This window comes from Gossypium hirsutum, chromosome A09 (assembly GCF_007990345.1).
Source record: "Gossypium hirsutum isolate 1008001.06 chromosome A09, Gossypium_hirsutum_v2.1, whole genome shotgun sequence".
Taxonomy (NCBI): domain Eukaryota; kingdom Viridiplantae; phylum Streptophyta; class Magnoliopsida; order Malvales; family Malvaceae; genus Gossypium; species Gossypium hirsutum.
The window spans coordinates 69,302,531-69,313,392 of NC_053432.1; the positions used below are offsets into that span (position 1 = coordinate 69,302,531).

The following is a 10,862-nucleotide window of genomic DNA, read 5'->3' on the forward strand; positions in this document are numbered from 1 at the left end:
GCACTTTTCACATACAATACTTCCAATCTGTGTTTTATGGATTTAATATTTTTAAACAATTTTAAACTATAATTTATCGAATATCATAACTAAAAAAAATAAATGTATTTCAATACGCTGACTCGAGGATGGTATGCAAATACATACCTAAATCATCGATAGGAGTTACTTATGAAATGTAAATGGGAAGCAAAAAGGACAGGCTGGATATATCCAAATACCCCAACCCTACCATTCAATTAATTGAGGGAAAGAAAGCGTATTATTCCACACCCAATGAAAAAGAAAAACATCCCCCATTAACAAAAAAATAAAGCTTACAAAAAGCACTACAAACAACCCTCCGTTTTCTTCCTTTTTTTTTTTTTTCCTCTGCTTTTCTTGCTGCCTCTGCTAAGCATCTTTACCTTACTTTCCCTTTTCCTTTTTTATTTCTTTCTCTCATCTTTTCCCTCCCTCTTCCTTATTCTTTCCTTGTTCGTGGAGTAATATTCTCTCTCTCTCTCTCTCTCTCTCTCTCTCTCTTTTTTTTTTACTCTTTCATTCTCTTCTTCTCCTTCTTCTTCCATCAAACAAAAATTCTGCTCCTCCTTCACTAGCTTCCGGCATTGTTTTTGTATGATCAGTAAAGTTGAATTGCTTTTTTTTACTTACTAGTTTTTTTCCCTAAAGTAAATTCTCCTTCTTGGGTACTCTTTTCTGTTTTTTTTTGCTTTGGAATTTTCTTGGGTTTTTTTTCCTGAAACATTTTTTTAGTGTGCTCGATCTTTCCCACTTATACATATTTTTTTTCCTTTCCTTGGATCGAACTGTGAAGCTGAAGTGTGTTTTCACCTCAAGAACACACCGGATTAAATCCCTTTTTCTCTCTTCAGTTTTTTCACTTTCCGTTTGATTTCTTGCCCTTTTCCTAGTTTTTTTTTCTTGATCAAAGAGTTGAACTTATTATTATTATTATTATTATTTGGTTCTGGGGGACTAATTCCTATAATGGGACTCTGCCATGGAAAACCCATTGAAAACCAACAAAAGCAATCAAGGGACATCTCAATCCCAGCTGAAAAGGATGCAGCACCAAATTCCAACTCATCAAAGTCATCAAATTTCCCATTTTACAGTCCAAGTCCATTGCCCAGCCTCTTCAAGACATCCCCTGCTGTACCCAGTGTGAATTCTACTCCTCTTCGCTTCTTCAAACGGCCATTCCCTCCCCCCTCTCCTGCAAAGCATATCAAGTCATTGCTGGCAAGAAGGCATGGCTCAATTAAGCCTAACGAGGCCTCAATCCCTGAAGGAAATGAGTGTGAGGTTGGTTTGAATAAGAGTTTTGGGTTTTCGAAGCATTTTACGTCTCATTATGAGCTTGGTGAGGAAGTGGGGCGTGGACATTTTGGATATACTTGCTCCGCTAAGGCCAAGAAAGGAAGCCTCAAAGGCAATGACGCTGCTGTCAAAGTTATTCCTAAGTCCAAGGTCTAATTTTCATCTTAACTTTACTCTCTCTTTTTTTTGGTCAAATTTCCATTTGCATTGATAAGTAATTTTCAGGGATTAAGGATCTTTTGATCTAAATATAATCTTACCACTCTATTAATTCTTCAGCTGTATCTCAGATATCCATTTTGTTGCTTTGATATCACCCGTTTAGCTATTGACTGTTGGCACGTATTTGCATTTGATGGATTTTGTTTATAGTTCCATTTATCATATGATCCTATTATCTTCAATCAGTTATATTCAGCTCGGTTCCTGATATTGGTAATTATATCCAATTCATGCTAAAGCAGTTTTTGTTTGCTAATATTGTATTTGTCTGTTAAATCAAGGGGTTCGCAGCATTCTTTTTGTATAGTTATTATTACATTTCAAATTAGTTTATAGTGAACTATGGTCTTAGACGTGTTATGTTTTTTATTTCCTCCTGCAGTCTTAGGACTTCGCAGGACCTATATATGCCCTCCAGATAATTTAGGATGGCTTGAGGGATGACAGTTTGTAATAGAGACAGTTGTCTTGGCTATTTATTCTAAAAATTAACGAGCTCTATTCTGACACAATGCAGATGACCACTGCAATTGCCATAGAGGATGTAAGACGAGAGGTGAAGATACTACGAGCTTTAACTGGTCATAAGAACTTGGTTCAGTTCTACGATGCCTATGAAGATGATGAAAATGTTTACATAGTAATGGAGTAAGTTTGACCAGATAGGATTTTCTTAATGTAGCTCTCATTGTCTTACATTTGTGCTTTTTTCTTATAATTTTGTAATCGTGTGATGGCCTGTTCTATTTTAGACTACATGGGAAGTAAGGCCTGCAATTCATATTGATGGATGCAACCAATTTTCTCCAAACTGATTTTCACTGTGCACTTCAGTGATCAGCAATAGCTTTGGAGTTTAACAGCTATACAGTCAATTTGTATGAGACTGTAAACCTTAAACGATATTAAAGCTTTTAACTAACTGCTTTAGATATTATTCATGAAATTAGTTAACCAAATAGTTCACATCTGGTCAAAGCATATCCTTCTACCTGGAAACATTCATTATAGCAAATCTCAAATTATGAAAGAAGGTTGTTTTGTTTCCTTTACATTATGTCTTGTTGTTCTTAATGTCTTCTTTTCTCCTGTTTCACTTTCTTCTTCTTTGGGCTGAAAAAATCTACTCATTACACTTCTGGAGCTTATTCCCTATTACTTTTAATGGTTTTCAGATTGTGCAAGGGTGGCGAACTTCTAGATAGAATACTTTCAAGGTACATGTGCTCCTCTTAGTTTTTCCTTTTATTGTAAAATGTTTGACCTGTTTTACAACTTTCTGAGAGTGTGGATTTTGCTTGTGCTCTCTAGGGGTGGAAAATACCCTGAAGAAGATGCTAAGGCTGTCATGGTTCAGATTTTAAGTGTTGTGGCCTTTTGTCATCTCCAAGGTGTAGTTCACCGTGACCTTAAGCCTGAGGTAATTGACTCATTCGTGTCAGGCATTATGACCCCGCTCTTTGTCACCCTGAACATCAAGTTTCATGATCTCTATCCTAGAACTAATTGAACTATTAAAGAAAAGTAAATAGTGTGGAAGCCTGATTCACCTTATTTATATCTCTAAATTTGCATTGGAACAATATGGTTGGCCTTTGTGAGAGTGGTTATAATATGCTTAACTGCTATTCTCTTCTACACCCTCTATTTAATAATAATGGAGTTTAATATTTGAATGCTTTAATCCTTTTCAGGATGAGTTGCTACTTCAATTTTCTGAAGAATTACTCTAGCGAACTGCTACAGATATATTTTTCTTGGTTGACTTTCATTTTAATCTCTTCCCTCCGTGTCATTCTTGGGTTTTAAGTGCACTTGCTTTAAAGTCCTGCCTGAAGTTCGCATAAAGCATCTCTTTATTCATTTGGCTATATTATGTTTTGAACTTCTGCAGCCTTTGAACTCCTACACATGAATGACGATGGCTAGTGAATTTGAATGTGATGGACAAAAAATAAGGGACAGGATCTCAACCTTTTCTTTGTCAGATGCTTATTAGTCACCAAATTAGAAACCACATGTTTACTTTTTCATCATCACTATTAGTGTTCAATTATCATCAACCAAATCTCTCATTTAAAGGGACATAAATTTTTACAGTATATTGTTTGATTTGAAAATTCCCATCTAGAATACAATGAGTGCATGGAGTTTCAGAACTGGATTGTGAAGTTATTTAATTAGATGTGTAATGATAAAATGTTCATTTTGGCGTGATAATTCTCAAATTATGGTTGCCATATATGATGGTGACACTAAGGTGCTATTTTTTGGTTTCAGAATTTTCTTTTCACTACTAAAGATGAGGGTTCTCCTCTAAAGGCAATTGATTTTGGACTTTCAGACTATGTGAAGCCAGGTTAGAACTACTTGTTGATGTTTCTCTGTTTCTGTTCAAAGGGTGGGTTTTGACCTATTGTAGGATTTTCCAGATGAAAGACTGAATGATATCGTAGGAAGTGCATATTATGTTGCTCCTGAAGTACTACATAGATCATATGGGACTGAGGCTGACATGTGGAGTATCGGAGTAATTGCTTATATACTTCTTTGTGGAAGTCGACCATTTTGGGCACGAACAGAATCTGGCATCTTTCGAGCTGTCCTTAAAGCTGATCCAAGCTTTGATGAAGCCCCTTGGCCTTCTTTATCCCCTGACGCGATAGATTTTGTAAAGAGATTGTTGAACAAGGACTACCGTAAGAGAGTAACTGCTGCTCAGGCTCTGAGTAAGTTGCTCAAACTATTTATATCGCTAATCCCAATTTGTTCACCTTGTATAGAGTAGCAACAATTATCTGAGGGCACTCGAAGTTCCAGTTGCTTTACTAGTTTCCCATCTTTCAAGGAAATGATATGAATATAGAAAGTACCCTTACAATTTTTCTTCCATAAGTAGACCCCACCTGAAAGTATGGTTATTTATAATGATGTTCAACTTGAGGGGTTTATCTTATTTTTTATCTTAAATATAACATTGTTCATGTTTATGCTTAGGTCATCCATGGTTGGCAAATTGTCATGACATAAAGATACCATCAGATATGATAATATGGAGGCTCGTTAAAGCTTATATAGGCTCCTCTACACTACGAAGAGCAGCACTGGGGGTAAGTATACCCTAAAAGGTTCATCTTTTGCTGACACAAACTTTCTAGATCATCTAACTCTGCAAGAACTGTAGAAATGCCCTTCATCAAAATTAAATAGATATTGTGGTGTTGTATCTTCAATTATAAGAACCTGACAATATCCATATTAATAGTTTGTCTCACTCTCTCTCTCTCTATATATATATGCATATATATCTTATAAGGGCGAACTTTAGCACCAATTTAGGGAGTAAGGAAATTATCCTGAAAATTGACTCATTAAAAAGATATTATTGTGCTCTTCAATACTTCCGGTACATCATTCTTGCTAGGGACAAAGCCAGAAAATTTTCTTGTGAGTCAAATAAATTATAATTTTTTTGGAGGCCAAAAATGCATCTGGTTTGCTGTTGGGTTTCCTAAGATCCAACGGAACCACTTGAAGCACTTCAGTGCTTCTGTTGTGCTCCTTCCAAACACTCGGCAATCACTAACACAGCTATAGGACAAAGTAAAATAAAATAGAACTTGACTGAGCTTATAATATAAGGCATGCTAGTTGAGAGATGCTGAATTATTGACATTTTGTGCACTAAATGATTCTATTATATTTCAGTTTAACTAATTAAATTTCTTAAGATTAGTCTCTCTTCTTGATATAAAGATCTAAAGACTAGCCTTGGTGACTATGGGTATGTTGGATGAAATTTCCCTATTATGGCAGGCTCTTGCAAAGACGTTGACTATTCCACAGCTTGCTTATCTCCGGGAACAATTCTCATTGTTAGGGCCTAAGAAAAGTGGATTTATTCTGATGCAGAATTTTAAGATGGTCTGGTTCTTTCTGTAATCGTTTCCTTTAATTGTTTATCCATTTTAAGTCATCCTAAATAGGTTGGAACTTGCAGGTGATGTTGGAGAACTCTACTGATGCTATGAAGGATTCGCGGGTCCTTGATTATGTCAACATGGTAAAGCTTCCAAGTTCATCTACTTCATCCTTTTCCCTGAGGAGAGCCTTTGATAAAATATGCTTCCAACATGTTCAAACTGATAATACTAACAGCTTGTTTTACTCTCTGTATTTTTGTAGATTAGTTCTATTCAGTATAGAAAATTGGACTTCGAAGAATTTTGTGCTTCTGCAATAAGTGTGCATCAGCTAGAAGGAATGGAAACATGGGAACAGCATGCAAGGCGTGCATATGATTTGTTTGATAAGGATGGAAACAGGCCCATTATGATAGAGGAACTTGCCTCGGTAAGTCTTCCCTGCTTGTCTCTCTCTGTTTCTTTGTCATAGTATTCCTGACTTAGGTGTTGTAAAATTGAAGGCAATTACCTATAACATGGCTTAGGATGTGGGGAACATAGGGATTTATATGCCCAATAATTTAGGGGAGGATATAAAAAAGAAATGGTTGAACCCTAAACTGGATTTCAGTATTTGAGAAAATTTTATTGCAGCAAAATATTAAGATGAGAGACATATAGAGCACTCAGTTGAGATTCTTCCATTTGTCCTATATTTTGATTACCAAGAGCATAGTTTGCTGATAAGTGCTATTGAGCTTAGTAAATTTGCCAGAAATTTGAAGAGTCTTATTTTTCAAATTTTTGAGGGACAGAACCAAGGCTTGCCGAATCTCATGTCCTGTAGTGCTAAAGGGTATATATTATTTGGGTATGTTCCAGGAACTTGGACTTAGCTCATCAGTGCCGGTTCACGTTGTTCTTCAAGACTGGATTAGACACTCAGATGGGAAGCTTAGTTTCTTGGGATTTGTTAGACTTCTACATGGAGTATCTTCTCGCACATTTCAGAAATCTTGATGTTGAATTGGACCACGTTTTATCTCTTCTCCTCACTATTGAGAAAACAAATGCGTGCTCAAATCTGAAGCAAAGCTAATGCGACATCTGAATTCAATCACGGAAGAAAAGAAAATAGAGCTTAAAGGCCAATCTGACATGCCCTTTATGTTTCTGCAGCAAGCAGTTTGCACCATCTTTTCTCATCGTCTCTCTCTTTTTGGGGGGTGTAGGTCTAGGATTGTTTTTCTTCCCACTCTTGCATATCTTCTCTCAGTTGCCAAAATAGTAAAACAATTATTATATATAATAAATTTGATCATTGTTGTTTAGTCTTTCTCCTAACCCTTAGATGTTTCATCCTATCCCTTAGTTCAATTTATGTCCTTGAAGCTTGAGACTCAAATTCAAATGGATGGAGACTCCATTGGTTTAACTATTTTTTCTGTGTTTAGGCTTGGGTTTGCTTTGTACCTGAAACAAATTGTAGTGGATGGATGGATGGAGTGTCATTTATGTATAAAATTCACCTCATTTTAAAGGTGTTTTGGGACGTGTGATTTTGGGGCTAATTAATATTACACATCTTAATCTGTTATGTGTATTAAGCATTGACAATTTTTTTATCAATAGGTAGCGAAAGGGAGGATTAAATTCGGAATATGAACGTTGACATACATAATGACAAATGATAAAGCATATTTGACATGCATAATGACAAATAAATTTAGTTTTTAATGCCGGTCACTTCTTGTTTTTCTGTTTTTTCATTTTTTAAGCACATGAACAGTTATTTTTTTTAAAAAAAATTCAAATTAATCGTAATCGAACAGAGAAGCTTATATTGTTAATGACTAACGATCAAAAGGACTGGTTTTATTTATTTATTTATTTTTTAAATTTAGGAAAATAGGTCGATTTTTTAGAGAGAGTAAGCGTGCTCAGTTGGATGTGTTTTCTCTTGGCAGAAAAGCGCGTTTAGTTGTATGTGCTTTCCTCTAACAGTCAAATTTCAAATCCGACTAACGGTAAAATTATAAATGGCCCAATGGTAACTTTTTTTTCTTATATGTACCCAGACCATTTTTCACTCAAATCTAATTCTCTTCATTCTCTTTATTCTCTCAAAATTAGTTCCAAATTTTACAATAAATTTGTATAAAAATATTCTAGTTTTACTTTATTATTTCATAAATTATTCATTTTGATTAATTTTTCATGAGCAAGTTCTCTTATTCGTTTCGATGACAAACACATTTCCGCTTGCGCAATTGACAATGGTAAGAATTTTTTTTATTTTTTTATTAATTTTAATTAGGTTAATTTTAAAATATTTTATTGATATAAGTAGGCGAATGATCAGTTTTGGAGGTGTTCATACAAAATCTATCAAAGAGCGCACCCAATGAAATTCATTGTCATTTGCAAGATGCGTGATTCTTACATGCGTTTCATATGCCCAAGGGCTGTAAATTGGATCCCACACTTATCAACGTGTTGGTGGAAAGATGGAGACCTGAGACATATACATTTCATCTTCCATGTGGTAAGTGTACAATCACAACTCGGTCTACCGGTGGATGGGCCAGTCACTACGGGGGCAATGGTTGTTCTTGATATGCGAGACACTTTTAGGGAAGGTGCCGAACAAGTTTCAAGGTGACCGGCTAAAGATAAATGATTGAAAGATAATTTTAATAAACTCGATAAGCACGCGACTGCCATCGAAAAAGAATAATACGCCTGAGTATTCATCCTATGGATAATCAGAGCATACGAATGCTCGATAATCTCAAACTTTAATACACATAAGGTGGCTACTACATCTTGTCTACTTCAAAGAATGCAGTCAACTGAGTTGGGGATTAACCGTGTTGTCTACGTTGTACCGGGAGTTGTGTTGGACGACAGAACCGGATAAGATGTCAATCAGCAATTGTCTGCTCCTACTGCAGTCATAGGCATGGTGGTGACTACCATTTTTACATCCCCGAGTGGACACCCTTTATACATTCCCACTGGTGATAAGGTAAAATTCATTTGATTATCATATATTTACCATAGTAAATTCTGTTTATTTATTATATGTTTGAATTAACATATTGTTTGTGTAGGTGGAACTTTGGGTCGAGTTCTGTGGGACTACCAGAACAACTGGAAAATATCTGGCTTTTGTTAGATCAACACTTAAAAACCTAGATTAGTTATTGAATTTTTCAAGCATATAATAATTATGCAATGATTTGGAATTCAATATTTTGTAAATAACAAAATTTATAATTATGTACTATAGTTTGAATGGATGTCATACGCTGATCCGACAATCGCACAATGCATCCCACTCGAATATTTGGCCAATTGGAGTATGTGGGATGCGAAGGTGCTATTGATAGTTTACATGACGGTAGAGATGCATGAATCTGATCAAGTGATGCGACAGTTTGGGTGAAAACAAAATATTTTGCCGCCATTGCAAGACATTGAAACACTGCAAAAGCTTGATTTGCAGGGGGAAATCAACGAAAATTGGTGGGAATTCCACAAAGAATATATCGACATTAGGGTTCATAGGAATGATCTCATACCCATGCGAGAACCTTTTTTTGCACCAAAGATGACGATCTCTGCGGAATACATGCCATGGTTTCGACACACCGAGAAGTCATACCTATTGTTGATGGAGGCGAGGAGTAGACAAATTCGTCTGAGGAGGCCATGACAACTGCCCCAGAATCGTAGGTCCGATGCACATCGCACGATGAGTTCATCATCGACTCCAACCTAACAAGGGGTACCGATGTTTGCACCACATCCCGATCAGTTCCCTCAATATTTTCCTGTTCTTTTCCCCAACCCCATTTATTTTACACAAGCACCAAATTATGCATCATCGTAACACCTTGTATCTACACCTCCTCTAGGTGTATTTTTGGCGACACCTTCGTCCCTAGCATATTACACCCTGATGACGATATCGATGCTGACACAAATGCCGACGTATCCACCAACAACAACGATTTTTGGATATTATGCGTTACTGGCTTATGCGACACCGTACACTTATCCATTGATAGTGTCGCAAACACCCCTATGTTATTGTTTTATCAAGGTGGTTTATCTTCGCAACTACCTTATTGTAGAATGGAGGAGACATGATGGATGACTAGGATGGCACCACACTCAACCACAGAGGAAGGAGATGTAGTTGAAGACAATGGTCGAGGTGAAGATGAAGACAATGAGGACGATGAAGAGGAGGAGCCGACACCTCAACTTGTACGAAGAAATCCTACCCGCAACTGTCAACCATCGTTCTGTTTCACACATTCGGTCCTACAATGCCAATGATTTTTTTCTTTACTTTTGTGATGTAAATATAAGTGGTATCAATAAAATATGGTCATTTTTTTTTATATTTGTGTTGCAACTCATATTTTACTTTGTTAAATTGTAATGTATATTGTGTAGAGATTTTTCATCCATAATATTTTGATATCAAACATTCAATGATAATTTTATAAAATTTTAGAGGTAAATTATTACAATGTAAATCAACTCATAATTTAATAATATTAAATAAAATATACTAAAAAATTAAATCCGATACCTTGAGAGAGAGCATCAACCTACCCATTACACCTGGTTTATCATTATTCGTTATTTCACCATAGCAAGCAAAATAGTGAATAGGGTAAAAATTATCTATCATTTAATTTCAATGAAAAATTAAAAGTAAAACATTTAATGTGACTAAACAATTTGTGAGGCATACAAAAGAATGAATATATTTTGTACAAAAAAGGATGAATAATAAATTTGTGTATAATAAAAATCAACAAAATTGTGAAAAAATGAATAAAATATTTTAACGAGGTGTTGTCCTAATGTATCCCCCAACTGTGGGTATGTTGCCCTAGTATGCCCTGGGTTCCTACAATAGCTGCATAACCTTGGTTGGTTTGTCCTGTAACAACCCATTTTTCATTGAAATCGGAACAGTGGTTTTGGGACCACAAATTCGATCCGAAAATAAAATTTATTTTTCTTTATTACATGGTCCATAATATGCTAGAAATTTCAGGTGAAAATTCTGATAATAAAATTTTATCAATTTAGTACTTAATTACGTGATGGACTAAATCGCATAAAATGCAAAAGTTGAATTCTAGTAGCTAGAAGGATTAAATAGCTATGGAATTCAAAACTTGAGGTCCTTATATAGTAATTAGACTATTAAAGAAAGTATGTAGATATTTTGGTGACTCATCCATGAAAATTTAGAAAAAGGGCAAGGACTAAATTGGAATTTGAAATAATTTAATTAATTAAAAAGATGATAAAAGATATCATCTAATTTTTCTCATCTTCTTCCCAAAAATTCTATCCCAAAAATTCTATGGAGACTTTAGGAGA

At 35.4% G+C, this 10,862-nt stretch overlaps 1 protein-coding gene across 1 annotated transcript; it reads left to right on the forward strand.

Annotated features, from left to right (window-relative positions):
• Positions 1 to 242: 242 nt before the first annotated feature.
• On the forward strand, positions 243 to 7,002 carry LOC107889348 (CDPK-related kinase 7). The gene is made up of 11 exons (XM_016813734.2): positions 243 to 1,473; positions 2,063 to 2,193; positions 2,721 to 2,762; positions 2,857 to 2,965; positions 3,826 to 3,904; positions 3,978 to 4,274; positions 4,543 to 4,655; positions 5,362 to 5,469; positions 5,546 to 5,608; positions 5,731 to 5,898; positions 6,333 to 7,002. Exons 1-11 carry the CDS (start codon positions 991 to 993, stop codon positions 6,468 to 6,470), a joined length of 1,731 nt encoding a protein of 576 aa, XP_016669223.2. The 5' UTR covers positions 243 to 990; the 3' UTR covers positions 6,471 to 7,002.
• The last annotated feature ends 3,860 nt before the right edge of the window (positions 7,003 to 10,862 follow it).

Excerpts from the sequence above, each read along its gene's own strand:
- LOC107889348 (XM_016813734.2), top strand. The coding sequence starts at position 991 with ATGGGACTCTGCCATGGAAAACCCATTGAAAACCAACAAAAGCAATCA. Across the intron at positions 3,905-3,977 it reads TTCAGACTATGTGAAGCCAG|ATGAAAGACTGAATGATATC; the intron begins GTTAGAACTACT and ends AGGATTTTCCAG. Across the intron at positions 5,609-5,730 it reads TCCTTGATTATGTCAACATG|ATTAGTTCTATTCAGTATAG; the intron begins GTAAAGCTTCCA and ends GTATTTTTGTAG.